Raw genomic sequence first — 23205 nt, forward strand, 5'->3', positions numbered from 1 at the left:
AATAATTCACAATGGGAATGGACATTTTGGTCGGTATCTTGGCTGCAAGATATCAGTCCAGTCACGTGTCATTGAGCCATCAACTTCAACAACCTGAAAAGGAATGGGTTTCGCACACGCATCTTTAATTATGTTTGGCCAGTCCTTTGGGAACTCAGCTTTTGTTTTACCTCCGATGAGGCCCATGTCTTTGTCACTTTCCAGGTATGAATGTCCTTTTACTGGGAATGTCACATGAATTGAATCAAATCACTTTGCATGATGGACAAGGTAATGGATGAACCTGAAAAGGGTGTAGTTTTTGTTTTGAGCACCACATGAGTCACAGAAGATTTCCAAATTTTTAACCTGAGGATTGAGAAACAAAGTAACATAATGATGCAATAAAGAAACTACTTCACTTGAACCTTTTTCTCTATAGTTTCAGGAGAAACATAAAACACTGCATTACTGTCTGAGAATCGATATATGTTAAATAGATATAGAGAAAGCTGTCACTTATAATAGACAATGTTGGTGCCGAAGCTTGGACATGGAAGATTTTGTTGGAAATTCATACATATCGAGTTTGTGTTTGTAAACTTTCTGCTTCTTTGTCGAGCTTGTCTTTTATGCTGATAGAATGCATCAGCTTTATGGCAGTGCAGTTCATACTCAATCTTCTCTCTCTTAATATTACTTTGAGCGTCTGATCTTTCCTTTCCATATGTGGCATGTGTGACTTGTGCCTCTAGAGCTTTGAAGGTTACAGAATACTTATCACAAGTACTGCGTGTATCACTTTGAGGGGAATCGAATGAGATATTAAATTTTATATTAAATTCAGGGTGAGGCAGTGAAACAGCATGATTTTGACTCCGGCTGACAGGCGGGTGGGTGGGTTATGGGAGTGGGGGAAATGACTTTGAGCATCTAGCCAGGTGGAAATTTCAGTAGCCATGGAGCGTTGGTCAAGTGTGCAACGTATGTTTTCTGTAAAAGCATATTATAAAAACACGGATAGTGTGGTTGGTGCCCAACACGCTTTCCGTCATGAATTTAATCTAATGCCTTGGGCTCCCGTGCCATCAAGGAAAGGTATCCTCCTGTGGGTCAAAAACTTTGAAGCCACTGCAAGCACGATGACAAAAATAGGTAGTAGTGAGAAAACAATAGCAAGGCAACACAGTGCTTAATTTGGTCTCAGCAATCGATCAGTGAGATGGATTTTGAAGAATGACCTACATTATCTTCCATAAAAAATACATGTAATGCAAGCCCTAAAACCTAACGATTGCAATCATTGCATACACTTTTGCCAAGTGATACTTGATGTTATACGAAGAAATGGAGAAAGAGTGCATAACTCCTGGATGAGTGGTGAAGCCCACTTTCACCTTAGTGGCTATGTCAACAAGCAGAACTTCCGGTATTGGTATGTAAATAACCCATGTGGTCTTCATGACAAACCTCTCCATTCTGAAAAAGTAACAGTTTGGTGTGCAGTATCTTCTCATGGAATCATGGGGCCCTACTTTTTTTATGAAGATGAATATGGTAACACAGTAGCAGTGAACTCTGAATGTTATGCTAACATATTGGCAACTTTTGGTCTGCCTGAAATCGATCAGTATGATCCAGATGAAGAAACACTCTTCCAGCAAGATGGTGCAACAAGCCATACCTATAATGTCCCAATGGATTTGCTTAAACTCGCATTTTCAGGACGCTAATCAGTAAGAATGGTGATATCCTTTGGCTTGCCTGTTCGCCAGATTTGACCACCCCAGGCTTCTTTCTTTGGGGCTGTCTTAAATGCAAAGTCTTCAAGGAAAATCCACCAAGAACAAAAGATGATCTGTAGGAGTGAATCCAGTAGGATATTAACAACATTCTGTTGCAGATGCTACAGAACGTCATGGGCGGATTTCATCTTAGACTTCGACAATGTGTACAGAACCGAGGGCGCCACCTTACTGACACCATATTCAAAAAATGATTGTTTTTAAGGTAAAACATTAATTTCCACTCATGTACTTATGATTCATATTGAAATAATTATACTATTTTTGTAAATATATTGTTGGTGATTTTACAAAACCGTGCTGTTTCACTGCCTCACCCTGTATTTTACGATAAGTTTTATATGATATGGAACAAGTTGAATGTGTCCCTTGAAACGTCTTGAACATCTTTTTGATTGTAAGTACTTCAGGCAACTACAGTTTATGTGTTTTATTAATGCTCTAATGACTGGACCGTCCTGTAAATGGCTTGATGTGAGCACAGATGTTTTTCTCCATTTCTGTTGAAAGTTTGTGAACTTGGTTTCCGTGTTTCCCTCATTTATCAACTGGCCTTCATTTTTTAAGGAATTCCTGATAGTTTCTAATCTTTTCTTTGAAATACTATACAGTGATATAACAGCCTTTTGAGAAACAGACAATTCTGTCACAGTATTGTCTCTCATTATTCTGACCTCGTAATGAAATGTATAATCATGCAAAGTAGCTACTGTCTCATCTCTGCGAGGCCTTCAGCATTGTACATTGTCAACAAAGATCAGTCCTGTCGGGTGACAACTATGCTCATTCCAGTCCTTCAGCAAATTGAAATTAGATATTAATGTAGACTTCTCTGCATCAGTTAGCAAATCAGTACTAATTCTTCTTGCAGTTACAATGCTCTCCTATTTCATGTGATATTGTTCCTAGCTTTTTAGATACTTCAGATTGTCTACCATGGCTCTGTCTTTTTCTAGACTTACCACTACAACTTGACTCTGGATATTCCATAACTGACCTCAGTTGTATTTTACACAAAATTCAGTTCTATCTACCACACCACAAAGCACTGAAGCAATTGTCAAGGCTACTCTGTGTTAGCACAAATCACGGCAGGAAATTCAGTTTCACCGCAGCACAAAGCAAAGAAGCTAATGTCAAATCTGCTCCGTGTTAGCTTTGACAATACACAAGAAAGATCAACAATGATGTTGGTCAACAATGAGACTTCCATAAAAGTAGATAAAAAAAAAAAAATTCAATACAGCTCAGAAATCCGCACTTGTTGGATTTCACCCTTTCTGCCTGTGTATTGGACGGACTTCATCTGATTTCTCAGTATATGCCATATTTTAATCTGGCTACAACCCTGTGACTATACCCATCACATTCATTTAAGTTCACCCAACTGAAAGTACAACTGATGAATTTCATAATGATATCACTAACTCATTTTTGTGAGATTTGGGCTTAACCCCTTCTTTCCGTATAGTCTTCAAATATTTGCAGCTGCTCTTGAATACATAACTTTTTCAAGAATTTTGGATAAAGCTGTCACAAGGGAGGCTGGGCAGTAGTTGTTAGCATCATACACATCCCCTTTTTTATGCTGTGGTTTAACAGTAGCATATTTCAGCCTATCTGGAAAAATGCTCTGTTTCAGTGAGCTTCTACATATGAGGCCAGGAATGGTACTTATCTGTTGGGAAAAAGCTTTTAATACTCTTTTGGAAATGCCATCAATTCCATGTGAGCTTTTACTTTCAAGTGAATTTATGATTTTCCTAATTTCAGTAGGAGAGTTAGGTTGAATTTCAGTTTTGTGACACTGCATAGGTATTGCCTCTTACATACATAGCCTTGCATTTTCTAATGAATAGTTGGATCCTATTTTTTCTACAACACTTAAAAAATGATTATTAAAATATTTTGTACTTCTGACATTTGTTAACAAACTTTTCATTGAATTTGATAGAAATACAGTCTTCCTGTGCTGTCGGTTGCCCTGTTACCCATTTAACAATATTCCAATTTTGTTTTAATTTTATTATCAGAGGTGCTAATCTCAGACATAATGCACATACTTCTGAATATTTTAATAACTTTTCTTAATAGCCACTTGAACATCTGTCTCACTGTAGCTGTGTTACAGCAAGATCTGAGTGGCAAACTAGAGCTGGGTCCCAGACAAATTGTGTGAATCGATTAATTACTTATGCAACAGATTTTAATCGGCTGACATTAACGCTCAGCTGACTGCACCATTTGCGCATGCACAATTCGGATTTTACATGCAAACACAGTCACCCCCATTTAGATTCTACTTGCAAAAACAGTCACCCTTAAATAACTCCGGACTGGAACGAAACTGATGGTTCAAATTTAACCCATCAGTGTATTGGACCCTGGTCTGATATAAGTTTTAACCATCTACATCTACATTTTACATCTTTACACTGCAAGCCACCATGAGGTGCATGGAAGAGGATGTGTCCCATTGTGCCAGTTAGTAGGTTTTCTTCCTGTTCCATTCATGTATGGAGTGCAGGAAGGATGATTGTTTGAATGCCTCTATGCATGCAGTAATTTCTAATCTTATCTTCATGATCCCATTGTGAGTGATATGTAGGGGATTGTAATGTGTATCTAGAGTCATCATTCAAAGCTGGTTCTTGAAACTTTGTTGATAGAGTTTCTTGGGATAGTTTACGTCTATCTTCAAGAGTCTTCCAGGTCAGTTCCTTCATTATCTTTCTGACCCTCTCCCTTGGATTAAAGAAACCTTTGACCATTTGTGCGTCCTTCTCTGTATGTGTTCAATATCCCCTGTTAGTCCTACCTGATATGGGTCCCAGACACTTGAGCAGTATTCTAGGATGGTCGCACATAGGATTTGTAAGCAATTGATTGCACTTTCGCAGTATTCTACCAATAAAGCAAAGTCAACCACCTGAGTTACCCACAAAAAAATCTTTCTTTGTTTGTATTATACCTGCCCAAAATACATTTTTCTGGGAGGATTTTGAGACATGCCACTTCTATACTTTTAACTTGTATAGTCTGTCGGTAAACTGAAGAGCGAGCGCGCGAGTCCCCACTCTGCCTACCCCGCTACGTCACAGGGCGCTTCTACAGGCTGTTGCACAATGTAGTACAGTCCCTGTCGCAGTGCGCACTTTAAATCTGTGGCGACGTCGTGTACAGATACGTCCCGGCTGCGTTTATTTTTAGACAAATGCGTTAAGAGTATAAGGAAAACAAAAGACGATAGTATCTTCGAAACAAAACTTTTTAGAGTAAATAACATTAACATAAGAACGAAAGTCAGGATTCTACTACAAACATAGAACCAAATGCCTATTCATATGAATGTATGTTCCTCTATTCGTAAGACGAACCAGATATAGTGCAATCAGTCTGTAGAATTTAAGGCTTGTTCTTACTTTGTGTTTCTACTAAAAGGTAGAAGTTTTCTTTGAAGGGCTGTATTGAAACTTAACAATTCTTGCAACATGAAGAATGTTTAAAAAGTAACCAGACATTTATAATTTCATGTGTTGTATTAGTTCGATTTGCACTGCTTTTTTTGTCGCTGTTTTTGTAAACATGTCTGAAAAGTATTTCCAGGTAAATTCCGTTTCACGCAATGCCTTGTTTTCGCGTTCCTTCCATATGTGTCCTATTGTGGCGAGGCTGACGTTTGCATAAATGATTGGGGACTGGTAATATTAGCTAACAGTTCCTTTTGTGTAGCCTCCTTAACACACGCTGTAATAACGTTAGAGACGTTCGCAGGAGAGCTTCTGTAAAGTTTGGAAGGTAGGAGACGAGATACTGGCAGATGTAAAGCTGTGAGGACGGGGCATGAGTCGTGCTTGGGTAGCTCAGTTGGTAGAGCACTTGCCCGCGAAAGGCAAAGGTCCCGAGTTCGAGTCTCGGTCCGGCACACAGTTTTAATCTGCCAGGAAGTTTCACGTTAGAGACGATCGAATGCTCGTTCTTCGCAAATATCTCCTCTTGTTCGTATTCTGCACATTTTCTTGTAATTCAGAGCGATTATACATCACTTCCGGATACTGAAGTATATCAGTGAGTGCACAAAGTTAACTGACTGAGATTGGCAACTAAGATCCCACGAACAGAAACGACATATATCACTGCACGCTGAACTACACCACTGGACAGGTAATGGGCAATTGATTTTGGGTTGCCCTGTAGGCCAGTTTGGCAGGGTTCTTCCGGGAAAGGCCACGTCCCCCACCAAAAGCACTGCTCGCTCTTGAGTTTACAGACAGACTATACAAATTGGTTCAAACTGTGCATGGATAAAGTCAGAATGGATTTTTTTATCCAATAAACTTTATCTGTTATCAAGATATGATGGTTTAAAATTGAACTGAATGTAGCACATAAAATTTGTTCTTACATGAATGAAAAGCACAGAAACAGCCTAAAGTTAATCAGATAAATAAAAAATATATTCGTACGGTAAAATTGAAAACTCACTTTCAAAAATCTAGCTTCATTCAGATTTTATGTGCAAGAAACATGTTTTTTGAGAGATTTTCTTTTTACACGTGCCACTTCTCTGTTTCAGATTTGTGTGAATTGGTTCAAATTTTTGTAAGAAGGTAGACAAATACATGTAATTAATTATCATCCTGTTGTTTTATGAAAGCTTTATTTGTTGCCAAGATATAGTGGTCAAAAGTTGCATGTGAAGTGCGTGTAAAATCCAGTTTTACGCAGACCAAACTTGCTGAGACAGTTTAAAGTGATGCACATGGGGGAGGGGAGATTATTATGGTAACTGTATGAAGAGTTTGCAAAAATCTTGCATGGTTCGGGTTTTATGTACGAAAAATCATGTGTCTGCATATGAAAGTGTTTTGTGGAAGTGCGTCGCATTTGGATATAATTAAGGAAAAAACTGGCTATTACAGTAGTTTATCATTTCATTGTTTGTACGTTAAAGATTTCATCAATGGCTAAAATCATTGAGGAATCTTTTAGTTTGCACCAAACCATAATAATGTCCAGCCATGTACAAAATGATAGTGTTTGATCGAGCATTGAAAGTTTTATCGATGACCATGCAGAAAATTAAACTAACCTGTTGCTATAAAATAATTGTTAGGAAAAGCTTGCTTTATTTCTAACCACCAGAAAAGGTTTTACTGTGTTTTCTTCAAAAATTACTTTGCTATGATGTAGAAAATATATTTTTGGACAAAGCAAGTGTAAGTTTGTCAATTTTCGTACAGGAAAGAAAAGTTGTTGGTTTTTTGTCATGCATATATTGTTTCGCAGTTCTGCTCAGTTCGGCCAATCATTCGTAACTCGGATTAGTTGTTGCAGCATTTCACAGCAAAATTATTCACATGAGTTTTTCTAGTTGCTGTTTTTAATTTTCAATTTTTGTTATTCCATACTTTAAAGAGAGAATGATAAGAGTTTTAAGGTAAGATATAATTATAAGACTTACACTTTTCCGTAGTTTTTTATTTGTTGTGTGAATCGTGGTCTTATTGCAAGTTTATATTTCATAGATATACTATTGACATGCTTTATTATCATAAACGTTGCACAGTATTTAAAATTTTGTTCAGTATAATATTTATATTTGTTGTTACTTTTGCACTGTATTAAATATTTATCGTTATTTTTCATTTGTTTGCATATAATATCTCATGTGTATAAAAATAAAATATGTGTAACTATAAAACAAAAAAATTAAAAAGAAACAATAGAAAATCGAACAGAATAAAAAAAATGTAAAACAGAGTAATTAAAAAGAAACAATAAAAAACTAAATAAAATTAAACATATAAAACAAAATAAGAAAAGCATGGGGAAAAGAAACCCTCCTGCAGGCATGTGACATTACATGGCAATGAAGCATGTATGCTCTGAGTCTGAGGATGGAGGAGAGGAGCCAGACTATAGTCTGATTCACGAACGATGGCGGTTCATGCAAATCGAGTAATGGACGGGGATTGCATTGTCGCCAGTTCCAAGTGACAATTGTGGTACATGCATACACGTGCTTTATACTTCAAGAAAGCGTGTATCCTGCAAATTATGTCTCTTGCTTGCTTAAGTAGAAGTTGTCGCTTACCTCCACCACCAATGATGACAACTCGCAACAAATGGATTAAAAATTCACCAAAAAACTTGTTAAAATCAAGTTTAATGCTGGCATTGGCTACTACGTACACAGCAGAGAACCCAGAATTCGTGATGTAGGAGTGCAGAACAAGCCTAAACTTGACCGCCATCATTTGTGGCTCCAGCTGTAACAATGCCCAACACAAGCAACATTGTTCAAAAAACAGTATAAAAACCTATACCTGATCAGTTGTCGCCCAAGTCAACAAAAATCTATATCACTTCCCAAGCGGTGGCTGCTAAATATCAAAATAATGTCATATAACATGTCACATGTCATCCAACATGGCATTTGACATGTCGTGCAGTATGACACAATGTATCATTAAAGTTTAGGAGACATGTAGTTGGGTTTGCCTAACAGAGCTCACTGTGCTGGGGAGATTAGGGTTAGCTCAAAAAAAGAAGCAGGATGTCAAGATGTTCTGATTTAAATGGTTTAGAAGCTCCCAAAAAAGTTGTCTTCTTTTATATCCCTAACCCTGCCCTGGACATATTCGCCTTTTGTGCTACGATAGGAGAATTTTTCATTCTGGTTTCCAACTTTTACTCTGCCATAATTTTGACATTAGACTGCCATAGGTTGGTAACCAATGTAGGTTTTTGTTGACTTGGGTGATGATTTAACTGGTAAAGGTTTTTTTTATTGTCTTTTGAACCATGTTGCTTATATTGTGCTTTCATAATACAGTGGGATGACTATTAATTACGTGTATTTGTCAACAGAACGGAGAAGAGATAGGAAAGGAAGACGCTCTGATGACGAGAATCCTCTGCGCTTTACTGGAAGGCACTTTCCAAATGTAATTCCAAGTGACCAGTCCAAGAAACGTGGAGTATGGCGTAGATGTGCAGTCTGCTCAAAACAGAATGTGCGCCGAGAAACGAAATATGAATGCAAAACATGCAATGTACCCTTGTGTGTTGTACCGTGTTTTGAAACATACCACACAAAGAAGGACGTTTAGCTAAGTTACTACATCTGGAAAATGAAATCAAGCCCTTAATTCTGAAAAAAAATTATTTAAAAATTAAAAAATAAATTAAAAAAAAAAAAAAACTCCGCCACTGCCGGTCCCAAGCCCGGGGCCTCATCTCGCAAGCGATGAGGAAGGAGGAGGGGGAGGAGCAACACCTCGTAAAAAAACCTGGGTCCATCTGGCTCCGGATGGTAGCACCCTGTGAGGGCCCCTGCCTAGGGTTACAGGTGAAGCCCGGTCAATGGTCTCAAAGGTGGAAGAGAAAGCATAACTCCCAACAGCAGAGAGAGCGGAAGAACATAATGCAGAAAACCATGAAAAATAATCATTTCGGACTTACAATTTGATCTTACCTTGGAATTTATTTCCTACCATGTACAATGTACAATTTCAATTGCAGAATGAAAAGTCCGCTAGAAGAAAGCACTACCCCAGGGGGTAACTCGAAAGAGGAATCCACAATTGCTTTATGCAGTGCATCGGGACCTAGGGTTCTGGGGAGTCCCAACATCCGCATTGAAAGGATGAGTCAGAGCATCCTTGGTATCCTTCCAAACTCAAGTTCAAAAGGAAATTCTTTGCAGGTGCCTTAAACGTAAACTCATTACTTAAAATTGGTAAACAAAAAGAACTTGACATTCCCTTAGATAAGCATGAAATACGAATTTTAGCAGTTCAAGAAAAAGATTTTTGGAAGAAAATGTTATGGAAACCAAAAATCATAGAATTTTTAAGGGTAAACTAGCAATAAAAATCATGAAAGGCATGACAATACTTGGTTCTGCTTTCTGTGTTTATAAAAATTTAGTAGATAACATTGCAGAATTCAAACCCAGTTCAGAAAGACTATCTCTTCTTGCAGTTAAATGCAAAAATAAACAGTATACCTTTGTTAATTGTCATGCTCCAATCAACAATGACAATAAGAAAAATCCAAGTAAAGTAGAAGCATTCTGGGAACTTCTAGAAGAAGAAATATCAAAAATTCCAAAATCAAATGTTATACTAATGGGGGTTTTAATGCACAAATAGGGAGGGCAAAATCTTTTCAAAAAATAGTAGGATATTATCCAGCTCATAAAAGAACAAACAAAAATGGCAAAAGACTAATCAGTCTTTGTAGATCATTTCAGTTGAAGGTAATGTCAACCTTCTTCAAAAAATTACCAAAAAAGGCAGAAACATAGATCTCTCTAAATCCAAAGCTAGGGGAGTACCAGTTAGATCGTGTGGCTATTTCTAAATGCAATTTTAAAGAAATAACGAATGTAAAAGTAGCAAGAAACAGGGAATTTGATGCTGATCATTACCTGACTAAGATTAAACTGAAACTTCTTCCCAATAAAAACTGAAAGAGACAGCAAAAATTAATTAAATATAATACAGACAGGCTCAACATCACTAAAGAGGTAATAAAAAAATTTCTGGAAGAAATTAAAGGAACGAAATCAAGGAAATGGGAAGAAATATCGAAAGAAATCAACAGGGCAGCAGAAAATGTATTTGGAACAACAAAAATGAAGAAGAAAGTCTGGTGGAATGAAATCTGTGAAGAAGCAGTTACAGAAAGAACAAAGCAGTGGAATAAATGGAAATGTTCTGGAACACCTTGATGCATTTAGAATGCAAAGCAAAGAAACAACAAGAATAATAAAGAGTTCTAAAAGATCTTTTGCGAAATCACAGCTTCTTGACATACAAAACAACTGTGTAAAAAATAACACCCGGAATTTCTATCTGATGTTTAAAAGTCATCTAAAGGACTACCAAGCTCCAAGTATTTGCTTCACAGATGAAAATGGTAAAGTAGGACTAAGCAACAGCCAGAATTGTGAAAAACTAAGAAAGTACTTTGAAAAATTATTGCATTGTGGCAGATCCACCGCCTACTGCTGAGAAAATTTAAAAAAACAAACAATAAGTACCCTGAAAAACAACAAAGCCAGTGAAGAAGACTCAATTACAGCTGAGATTATTGAGTGGTCTCAACCAAAAATTATAACTAACCTTCAGCTCATGTTTGAAGAAATATGGGAAACTGAAAAGATACCAAAAGACTGGAAAGTGGCTCTCATCCATCCCTTGCACAAGAAAGGTGATAAGCAAAATGTAAATAACTACAGAGTATATCTTTGTTGCCAGTGGGTTATAAAATATTTTCAACAATACTACTAAACAAGGTAGAAGCAACACTTGATAGCCAATTGGGAGAGTATCAGGGTGGACTTAGAAAGGGCAGATCTTGCTCAGATCAGATTTTCAACCTAAAGTCCATAATTCGTCACAGACTTACAAACTCCAAAGATATAGTTGTAACATTTATAGATTCTAAAAAGGCTTTTGACTCAGTTGATAGGGAAACACTAGATAAAATGATCAGAGAATTTGGCATCAAATCTAAATTATCAAACCTTATTTGTGAAACGCTCTCAGACACCAAATCAAAAGTAGAGTTTCAGGGTGGAATATCGGAGGCATTCAACATAAAAACAGGTGTAAGTCAAGGTGCAGGCCTGTCTCCACTCTTCTTTAACTGCGTACTAGAGAAAATAGTAAGAGAATGGAAACAAAAACTAAAAGAATAGAAACTATCACCAATCAGACTAGGAACTAAAAACAAAGGTATTGAAATTCGCTGTTTAGCATTTGCGGATTGTTTTGCCATTCTTACTGAAAACCTAACAAATGCTGGAATACAAATCAATCTCTTAGAAGAAATAGCCAACAAAGCAGGTTGAAGAATATCTGTAGAAAAAAAACAACATTTATGACAAATATAAAAAATGCTCTGGAATCCCTAGCAACAGATATTGGCCAGATAAAGAGGGTAAATAAATTGAAATATTTGTGAGAAATTATCTAAGAAAATGGCTTAGAAAAATTTACTATAGAAGAAAGAGTACATAAAATGGAGAGAGCTTATGGAATAACTAGGAATGTCTACAAGAAAAGGTTGTTGTTGTTGTTGTGGTCTTCAGTCCTGAGACTGGTTTGATGCAGCTCTCCATGCTACTCTATCCTGTGCAAGCTTTTTCATCTCCCAGTACCTACTGCAACCTACATCCTTCTGAATCTGCTTAGTGTATTCATCTCTTGGTCTCCCTCTACGATTTTTACCCTCCACGCTGCCCTCCAATACTAAATTGGTGATCCCTTGATGCCTCAGAACATGTCCCACCAACCGATCCCTTCTTCTGGTCAAGTTGTGCCACAAACTTCTCTTCTATTCAATACTTCCTCATTAGTTATGTGATCTACCCATCTAATCTTCAGCATTCTTCTGTAGCACCACATTTCGAAAGCTTCTATTCTCTTCTTGTCCAAACTATTTATCGTCCATGTTTCACTTCCATACATGGCTACACTCCATACGAATACTTTCAGAAATGACTTCCTGACAGTTAAATCAATACTGGATGTTAACAAATTTCTCTTCTTCAAAAACGCTTTCCTTGCCATTGCCAGCCTACATTTTATATCCTCTCTACTTCGACCATCATCAGTTATTTTGCTCCCCAAATAGCAAACCTCCTTTACTACTTTAAGTGCCTCATTTCCTAATCTAATTCCCTCAGCATCACCCGACTTAATTAGACTACATTCCATTATCCTTGTTTTGCTTTTGTTGATGTTCATCTTATATCCTCCTTTCAAGACACTGTCCATTCCATTCAACTGCTCTTCCAAGTCCTTTGCTGTCTCTGACAGAATTACAATGTCATCGGCGAACCTCAAAGTTTTTATTTCTTCTCCATGAATTTTAATACCTACTCCGAATTTTTCTTTTGTTTCCTTTACTGCTTGCTCAATATACAGATTGAACAACATCGGGGAGAGGCTACAACCCTGTCTTACTCCCTTCCCAACCACTGCTTCCCTTTCATGTCCCTCGACTCTTATAACTGCCATCTGGTTTCTGTACAAATTGTAAATAGCCCTTCGCTCCCTGTATTTTACCCCTGCCACCTTTAGAATTTGAAAGAGAGTATTCCAGTCAACATTGTCAAAAGCTTTCTCTAAGTCTACAAATGCTAGAAACGTAGGTTTGCCTTTCCTTAATCTTTCTTCTAAGATAAGTCGTAAGGTCAGTATTACCTCACGTGTTCCAGTGTTTTTACGGAATCCAAACTGATCTTCCCCGAGGTTGGCTTCTACTAGTTTTTCCATTCGTCTGTAAAGAATTCGTGTTAGTATTTTGCAGCTGTGACTTATTAAGCTGATAGTTCGGTAATTTTCACATCTGTCAACACCTGCTTTCTTTGGGATTGGAATTATTATATTCTTCTTGAAGTCTGAGGGTATTTCGCCAGTTTCATACATCTTGCTCACCAGATGGTAGAGTTTTGTCAGGACTGGCTCTCCCACGGCCGTCAGTAGTTCCAATGGAATATTGTCTACTCCGGGGGCCTTGTTTCGACTCAGGTCTTTCAGTGCTCTGTCAAACTCTTCACGCAGTATCATATCTCCCATTTCATCTTCATCTACATCCTCTTCCATTTCCATAATATTGTCCTCAAGTACATCGCCCTTGTATAGACCCTCCATATACTCCTTCCACCTTTCTGCTTTCCCTTCTTTGCTTAGAACTGGGTTTCCATCTGAGTTCTTGATATTCATACAAGACGTTCTCTTATCTCCAAAGGTCTCTTTAATTTTCCTGTAGGCGGTATCTATCTTACCCCTAGTGAGATAGGCCTCTACATCCTTACATTTGTCTTCTAGCCATCCCTGCTTAGCCATTTTGCACTTCCTGTCGATCTCATTTTTGAGACGTTTGTATTCCTTTTTGCCGGTTTCACTTACTGCATTTTTATATTTTCTCCTTTCATCAATTAAATTCAATATTTCTTCTGTTACCCAAGGATTTCTACTAGCCCTCGTCTTTTTACCTACTTGATCCTCTGCTGCCTTCACTATTTCATCCCTCAAAGCTACCCATTCTTCTTCTACTGTATTTATTTCCCCCATTCCTGTCAATTGTTCCCTTATGCTCTCCCTGAATCTCTGTACAACCTCTGGTTCTTTTAGTTTATCCAGGTCCCATCTCCTTAAATTCCCACCTTTTTGCAGTTTCTTCAGTTTTAATCTACAGATCATAACCAATAGATTGTGGTCAGAGTCCACATCTGCCCCTGGAAATGTCTTACAATTTAAAACCTGGTTCCTAAATCTCTGTCTTACCATTATATAATCTATCTGATACCTTTTAGTATCTCCAGGGTTCTTCCATGTATACAACCTTCTTTCATGATTCTTAAACCAAGTGTTAGTTATGATCATGTTGTGCTCTGTGCAAAATTCGACCAGGCGGCTTCCTCTTTCATTTCTGTCCCCCAATCCATATTCACCTACTATGTTTCCTTCTCTCCCTTTTCCTACACTCGAATTCCAGTCACCCATGACTATTAAATTTTCGTCTCCCTTCACAATCTGAATAATTTCTTTTATTTCATCATACATTTCTTCGTCATCTGCAGAGCTAGTTGGCATATAAACTTGTACTACTGTAGTAGGCGTGGGCTTCGTATCTATCTTGGCCACAATAATGCGTTCACTCTGCTGTTTGTAGTAGCTTACCCGCATTCCTATTTTCCTATTCATTATTAAACCTACTCCTGCATTACCCCTATTTGATTTTGTGTTTATAACCCTGTAGTCACCTGACCAGAAGTCTTGTTCCTCCTGCCATCGAACTTCACTAATTCCCACTATATCTAACTTCAACCTATCCATTTCCCTTTTTAAATTTTCTAACCTACCTGCCCGATTAAGGGATCTGACATTCCACGCTCCAATCCGCAGAACGCCAGTTTTCTTTCTCCTGATAACGACATCCTCTTGAGTAGTCCCCGCCCGGAGATCCGAATGGGGGACTATTTTACCTCCGGAATATTTTACCCAAGAGGACGCCATCATCATGTAATCATACAGTAAAGCTGCATGCCCTCGGGAAAAATTACGGCTGTAGTTTCCCCTTGCTTTCAGCCGTTCGCAGTACCAGCACGGCAAGGCCGTTTTGGTTATTGTTACAAGGCCAGATCAGTCAATCATCCATACTGTTGCCCTTGCAACTACTGAAAAGGCTGCTGCCCCTCTTCAGGAACCACACGTTTGTCTGGCCTCTCAACAGATACCCCTCCGTTGTGGTTGCACCTACGGTACGGCTATCTGTATCGCTGAGGCACGCAAGCCTCCCCACCAACGGCAAGGTCCATGGTTCATGGGGGGAGGCAAGAAAAGGTGTCTGTCTAAAAATTTAAAGATACAGCACTACAACACAGTAGTAAAACCAGAATGTCTTTATGTAAGTGAATGTTTAATACTGAACTACAAATTACACAAACTTGAAGTCCTGGAAAGAAAAATCATTAAATAAATACTTGGACCACCAAAAAATACAGAGGTATGGAAATTAAGCAGCAATGAAGAAGTTTGTCACAACGTAGAAAACATAAATGAAACACTACGAAAGAGGCAACTGCTATTTTTTGGATACTGATAGAGAATGAACAGCAACAGGTTAACCAAACAGACTTTTAAATATCTTTGGGACAAGAAGTCAACAATAACCTGGATACAAGAAGTTAGGAAAGATTTGGAAGGAAACAATATAAGTGAAAAAGATGCAACAGAAAGAGAGAGCTTCAAGAGGAAAGTGTTACAAATGGAAGGATTCCGTGCAAGAGGGAGAAGAAGATAGGGTCAGAATGGTCCGAGGAAAGAAAAAGGGTACATAGTGAAAAGATGAAAGAATACTGGAGGAAAAAGAAAGAACAATAAAGAAGGAAGCATTTAAATTGGTGCATGGTCCTTAGATGATCCAAACCTGTGGGAGGGAGGGGGGGGGGGGGGGGGGGGGAGAACCAAAATGAAAAATAAGTACAAAAATTAAAAGAAATATTTTTAACTTTGTCTTTGCTGGTCCAAAGCCCAGATGAGAAAGAAGGATGGGAAATATAACAGTGCAAATAAATAAATAAATTAATGAATAGATAAAAATAAAAGTAAATAAATAAAAACACAAAATTATCTGAGTGTGAAGAGCCTCTCTAGATGAATTACTGTGCTGCCAAACACCTTATGTATGGACACGTGAAACATCCAGTCTATGCTGACAAACACAGACTGGATGCTTAAAGTCCAGGAGCATAGTGGGAAAAAAGAAGAGTTATTCATATCGTCATTTCGATTATTTCAGTTGTGAACAATGAAGATTGTGAAAATCGCATGGAAAAATCGTGTTTCAGTATTTCCAGAATTTTCCAATTTTGTAGGCAACTTTTCTTTCAGACAAACCTCGTCTTAACAATTACGAATGCACTGGGGGAGGGTGGGGGGGCATCCAAATTGGTTAAGCCATTTTTTGGTTTTAATGTGACTAATGCATAGCAATAATATAGAAACCTTAGTACTTCCTTATTGAATTATTATGAATTATTAAACAAAAGTCATACATCATCATTTATTTCTACTGTATAATACCAACTGCGTCCTGTGCAAAGAGAATTCAGAAACATTGAATATAAGCCCTGGGGTAATTTATTGAGTGTGTCTTGGCATCCAGACGCATCTCTCGAAAGTTGTTTGCAGGCGAATTACTGCACTAGTACAGACAAACATCAATATTTTATCATTATGTAATCTCCTGCATTTACATTGTCAGTTATGTACAAAAAGCTGAAAATTTAAGTTATCAGCATGCTAAGTAAAATTCAGATGTGTACAGAGACCTTATTATGATTGGGAAGAACTAACTGGAAATGAAAGAAGCCTATGATGAGGAGTTACATGTTAGCAGCATAATCCTTTTAAGTGTACGTTATGTCTGTCAAGCAATTCATCTCCAGATTCAAAGCTATGGAATAAGTATCCAGATACAATGTGTTTATTTGGAACATTGCTGATCAAACACTGACTGCCAGACATTTGCAACCACACTGGCTCCATAAATACTCAGCACAGTGTGAGGTTGGCCAAGAGAAGAGCTCAGGCACAGTTGCAGTCAATGGAGATAGGTATTAGTGTAGGTAAACAGATTAGGCAACCTCAAGGATGTGCTTGACGCAGCCAGCCAGATGCTCAGCGGCAGCAGCCAAAGGGCTAATGCTGGGAGTGGCTACTATATTCACAGCAGAGCACCAAGAATACTACTGAACGCTCATTGGCTGTCGCAGAATGCGTGTCGTTGGAGTGCAGAATGAGCCTAAACTCGACTGCCGCCATTTGTGGCTCCAACTATAACAATGCCCAACACAAGCAGTGTTGTCTGAAAAACAATGAACACTCCTGATCAGCCGTCCCTCTGGTCAACAAAAATCTACATCACTTCCCAAGCTGTGGCTGCCTAATGTCAAAATAATGGCAGAGTAAAATTTGGGAACCAGAATGAATAATGTTCATATCCAAAAAAGGCAAATATGTCCAGGGCAGAATTAGGGATGTAAAAGAGGCTACTAGGGTTTTGACTGATCTGGCAGCTTCAACGACATTAAAATCACAACATATTGACATACTGATGCAGTTTTACTCGTACTCGTACATATTTACTGGTACTCATATCAGGAAATATGTGTCAAGCGGAGCAACGTGCTAAGTGATATGTTGTATAACATGACACATGTCATCCAACATGGCATTTGCCATGTTGTACACAATGTGTCATTAAAATTTAGGATGCATACACCCCACTCTCAGATACTTCCTATTGGAGATGCATCCCACCCTCTAGAAACACAGACATCTTTGTTTATTTGTTCTTACAACTCTCACCAGACATGTAATGGGGTGCGCCTGGTAGAGCACACTGTGCTGGGGAGGTTAAGGTAAGCTCGAAAAAAGAAGCAGGAATATGTAAAGATGTTTTGATTTAAACGGCCTAGAAGCTGCCAGATAAGTCGAAAAGCTAATTACCTTCTTCTATATCCCGAACTCTGCCCAGGACATATTTACCATTCGAGTGCTATGATAGGAGCATTTTTGATTCTGGTTCCCTACTTTTACTCTGGCATAATTTTGACATTAGACTGCCATAGATTGGTGACTGATGTAGGTTTTTGTTAACTTGGTTGTTTCTTTTTTTTAATTTAATTTTATTTTTTTTAAATTATTGTGTTTCGAACCATGTTGCTTATATTGTGCTTTCACAACACAATGGGATGACTATTAATTACCTGTACTTGTCTACCTTTCTACAAAATTTTACCCAGTTCACACAATGTTGAAACATTGAAGTCCAGTTTTCAGTTTGTTCCAAGAATGCGTTTTTTATTTATCTGATTCACTTCAAACCATTTCCGCACATTCCGTTAACATAAGATGAATTTTAGACGCTACATGTAGTTCGACTTTAAACCATCATATCTCAACAACAGATAAAAATTATTATATAAAAAAATTTCATTGTGATTTTATCCATTTATCTACCTTCATGCTAAATTTGAACCAATTTGTACATGTAATAGTGCCACATTTCAGAAACCGCCCAGAAAAATGTATATGTGAAATACAAACAAAGCAAAATTTTTTCAAACTGTTAAAACTTATTGTAGATGAAGGTCCAATACTTCATCGGACCAAATTTGAATTGCGTGTCGCTCCAGTCTGAAGTTATTTAGGGATGACTGTTTTTGGATGTAAAATACAAATGAGGGTGACTATTTTTGATGCTCATACAAATGGTGCCATAGCTGACCATTAATTTTCACCTATTTAAAATCTTTTGCAAAAGGACTTAATTGATTCACACAGTCTGGCAGGGTACCAGCTCCAGTTCATTGTTCAAACTTTGCTTAACATACGGTAATGTAGCTACAGTAATACAGATGTTTGAATGGCTATACAAGTGGTCGCTGGTCTGGGCTAAACCAAAAGCTTTTTACCTCATGTTCCTAGCTCAAATAGGAACCAAGCACCCAGACCCAACCAAACTGTGACTCTGCATGCAGCCTTCTCAGACATATTTGTTACAGTGCAGCTGTGCTGTAATGATATTACAGAGAAAACTAATCTGCAAGGGGAAAGGGGTACAGCTTACAAATTGCTATTATTCAGAATGACCTACAAACTGAATAACATAACATCTAGAGGAAATGCACCTCCTGACAGGTTTTATATGTAACATCTAGCAGAAATGTTACATTGCAGTATCTTAAAGTGGTACATCTTGAGTATAGATAGTTTATGGTGACAGTTTTGGTCTTTGTGAATGCAGCGTATTCAACACAGTACAGTGTTTGTTTAAAAGTGCATTGGTCTCAGGCTTTGGTACATCCAAATCATACTTGAGCATGCGTATGGTGATGGACGTATTGGATGCTAGCAACTGCTGAATATAGTCATACACACTGAATTTCTAACTCCAGAGGAATCCCACTAATTGCCATTTCAGAAGTTCATCCTGTAACTTTTAATGAAATAGTTCTTAACGACAGTGCAGTATGGTACTTCTACAACACATTACAAGTAACTCTCTCAGAACATGCACTTCTGCTAGACATTACATTTATTCAAAGTAAGACCTACTACTTATGGACCATCCTACACACATTAAATGCAGTATCGTGCCTGAGAGGTCATTGGTTTGTACCCTAATTTGGCTATGTAGTTCAAAAACTCCGTAGTTTCTTCTGGCCACTATGACTGAATGACTAGCATAATGAAACAAGTCGTTTTGAACACTAAATTTCAGGAATAGCACAAGCTGTATTTTAATATTCATGATTAGTTAGAATAGCACATAACAGTACATTGTTAAGGTAACACCGCAGAGTATACAAAATGTCAGAGAGGTCTATTACCCTTGATGTAGTACACTTTTCTGCACAAACAGACATTTATGAAATACATTGTTCATATATTTCTGACACTTCTCTTTAAATACATATTGCGAATCTCACTTTCACGAGTAAAACCATATTGCTTTATTATCTCCTGAAATTTGTCCTTGTTCAAATGTTTTCTTTTTTCTGTGCATAAATAATTTACCTCAGTTTTGCTTTGCTCTACATGATATCTTATTATTTACTTATTTATTTATTTACATGTCAAGTTCCATCGGACCAAATTGAGGAGCAAATCTCCAAGGCCATGGAGTGTGTTAGCACATGAAATTACAAAATAAAAGCAATAATAGATAAAAATAAAATGTTAATGAACCCAAAAATAGTCAACCCATGAGTTTCAGTAAATGCAGTCAACAATATAACATAAGAATCAGCTCAATTTTTCAAGAAACTCTTTAACAGAGTAGGAGTAACCCATGAGGGAAATCTGTAGTTTTGATTTGAAAGCACATGGATTACTGCTAAGATTTTTGAATTCTTGTGGTAGCTTATGGAAATTGGGTGCAACAGTGTACTGCACACCTTTGTGCAAAAGAGTTAAGGAAGTCCGATCCAAATGCAGGTTGGATATCTGCCGAGGATTAAGTGAGGGAAAGCTGCTTATTCTTGGGAATAAGCTGATATTGTTAACAAGAAACGACAGTAAAGAATCTATGTATTTAAAGGCCAATGTCAAAATACACAGCTAGTGGACAGAGGTCAACAAGAAGATCGCGAACTTGCACTACTTATTGCCTGAACCACCCGTTTCTGAGCCAAAACTATCCTTTTAGAATGGGAAGAGTTACCCCAAAATATAATACCATATGACATAAGCGAATGAAATTAAGCAAAGTAGACTAACTTTTGTGTCAAACGATCACTCACTTCAGATACCTTTTGAATAGTAAAAATGGCAGCATGAAGTTTACTATCTATCTGAACATGTAGAAATTTGAACTGTTCAGTTTCGCTAATCATATGCCCATTCTGTGAAATTAAAATGTTGGGTTTTGTTGAATTATGTGCTAGAAACTGTAAAAACTGAGTCTTACTATGAGTTATTGTCTACAAGCCATAAACTTATGTCACAAACTTTTAGTTTATTGTGTACAAGCAATAAACTTATGTCATGAACTGCACTATTTGAAACCGATCCAGTGTTGCACATAACATCCTTTACTACCAAGCTAGTGTCATCGGCAAACAGAAATATTTTAAGCTTACCTGTAATATGAGAATGCGTATCATTTATATAAATAAGGAACAGAAGAGGCCCCAACACTGATCCCTGGGGCACCACCCATTTGACCATACCCCACTCAGAGCCCACATCACAGCCATTCTCAACACTGTGGATAATGACCTTTTGCTGTCTGTTGTTAAAGTAAGAGGTGAACCAATTGTGAGCTAAACGATATTGTAGTGCCGGTGTTATATCGATAACGATGCACTGCGGCGACCATAGGCGTTACTAAACACATCAGGTGATTTCGCAATTGCAAATAATGGGTACCATCAGCTGTAGAATCGAATGATGACAATGAAAATTTGTGCTGGGCTGGGACACAAACCAGGATTTCCCACTTATTGCGAGTGGCCGTGTTACCATTTGGCTATCTGTGCACGAGTCACGGCCAGACGTAAACTTCCATATGTCGTAGGCCATATGCCCGCGATTTGTACTCACACATCCACTATGTGTATTCCTGTACATATCAGATGTTATGCATCAAAGTCGCATGCTCGGTATCGGCAGGTGAATACGATATTGTAGTGCTGGTGTTATACTGATAATGATGCACTGTGGCAACCACAGCCATTACTAAACACATCAGATGAATTCATAGTTGTGACTTATGACTGTAGTCATTCTGTACCATAGCATTTGTTGCTGTTGCAGTAATTTCTCCATTTTCATTAACTATTTTTGCTCCTTTTATATCAGAGGTTGTGATAATATACACTAAAGCACCTGTATCTAATATCCATTCTGATTCTCTGTTACCCATTTTTTGCAAAAACATAACAAATGGAGGGTTCCTTACTTTGATTAGTAGTTCCCCTCTCTGGGATATTTGCATTGTACTTTTTTCCTTTGTACTTGCCCTTCATGGCGTTGGGGTGCAATGTGACCCACCTTTTAACTGTTGTAGCACTTGACTGATTTCCTATTCATGTCCTGCAGAATCTTTAGTTTTACTCATTATACCTAAGCTTTCTAACCCCATAATAACAGGTGTATAGTTTTCGTGCAGTCCTGCTTCCAATAATGTGCATATCCATTTATCGGCAGCTTCAAATCCAATGTTCCTTAGTTGATTTGATAAAGATATTATCTTGTGGATTTCTTGGGCTGATCCAGTTGAGTGCAAGTTTGTGGAGTGATCCATCTTTTCTTGCAAGAAATCCATCTTCAGGTATGCTCTGTAACTTTGTCCCAAACTTATTTTGCCATAGCAATTATCTCTATGTGTGCATAGTTCACTGGGTCAATCAGTAATATCATATGTGATATTACCTTCTATTCTTTATGTGCATAATTTTGCGCAGTGGACATCAGTGTACTGTTCATAACACCTCATAAATTTTTCAAGTGTAAGTGTATCACAAAACAAATTTCCATGTAGTGTAGTTTTCATGACATTCATGTCACTCTATTTGTGCCGCTCTCCATTTTCACAATTACCTTTATTGGTAACAAGAAAATTACAGTGGTGGAAATATTTATGGCATCACCATGAATTACTTCATCTTTTTGTCTTTTGCAGCAGTTTGCTTCATGTTATACCAGTCCCATTGTTGCTAAACTTTGTTGACGTATTCGTACCTTAATAATTTGACTTCTTCATGCATGTTTTCCAACAATACACAACTCTTTGTTGTTGTCGTTTGGTTTTACAATGAAACCAGTGTTTATACCGACATTTTGAGTTGAGACTTTGCAGTGAGAAAATGGGCAGGTCAGTTGAATTAACGCCAGAAAAGAAAGCTGCTATACTTGCTTATTCATCTGTTGGTCTCAGCACCAGAGAGATAGCCTTTAAGACAGAATTTAATCAGTCTACAGTTTCGAGGTTACTGAAAAAATACAGGGAAAAAGGAAATGTTGATCACGAGAAAGGAAGAGGTTGGAAAAGGGCGTCTACTGCCAAACAGGACAGGATATTGAAAATGCTTTCACTCAGTGATCGTCGCCTGTCATCAACTGAACTAAAGCGAGACTGGGAAGAAATGTGCAACATCTCAGTAACCAGTGGAAATGTAAGAAATAGACTACTGGAGGCTGGACTCTCAGACCGTCATCCTAGAAGGAAGCCTTTATTGACCAAGATAATGTGACAGCAGCGACTACAATGGGCAAAGGTGATGTGGACACCAGAGATGTGGAACAAAGTAACCTTTTCAGACGAGTCCAAATTTAATCTGCATGGCTCAGATGGAAAAGTGTTCGTGCAGTCAAGAAAAGGTGAA

General features: G+C 37.8%; 1 protein-coding gene across 2 annotated transcripts; it reads left to right on the forward strand.

Moving 5' to 3' along the window:
* The first annotated feature begins 977 nt into the window (after nucleotides 1–977).
* LOC126473412 (uncharacterized) lies at nucleotides 978–8928 on the forward strand. Of its 2 annotated transcripts, none has more exons than XM_050100437.1 (2): nucleotides 978–1989; nucleotides 8658–8928. In XM_050100437.1, the coding sequence occupies exon 1, from the start codon at nucleotides 1251–1253 to the stop codon at nucleotides 1710–1712; it is 462 nt and encodes a 153-aa protein (XP_049956394.1). In that variant the 5' UTR covers nucleotides 978–1250; the 3' UTR covers nucleotides 1713–1989; nucleotides 8658–8928. The 2 variants fall into 2 exon arrangements, with proteins under 2 accessions (XP_049956394.1, XP_049956395.1); XM_050100438.1 differs by lacking the exon at nucleotides 8658–8928 and adding an exon at nucleotides 6361–7198.
* Nucleotides 8929–23205: the final 14277 nt, after the last annotated feature.

The sequence above is a fragment of the Schistocerca serialis genome, chromosome 4, assembly GCF_023864345.2.
Source record: "Schistocerca serialis cubense isolate TAMUIC-IGC-003099 chromosome 4, iqSchSeri2.2, whole genome shotgun sequence".
Lineage (NCBI taxonomy): Eukaryota > Metazoa > Arthropoda > Insecta > Orthoptera > Acrididae > Schistocerca > Schistocerca serialis.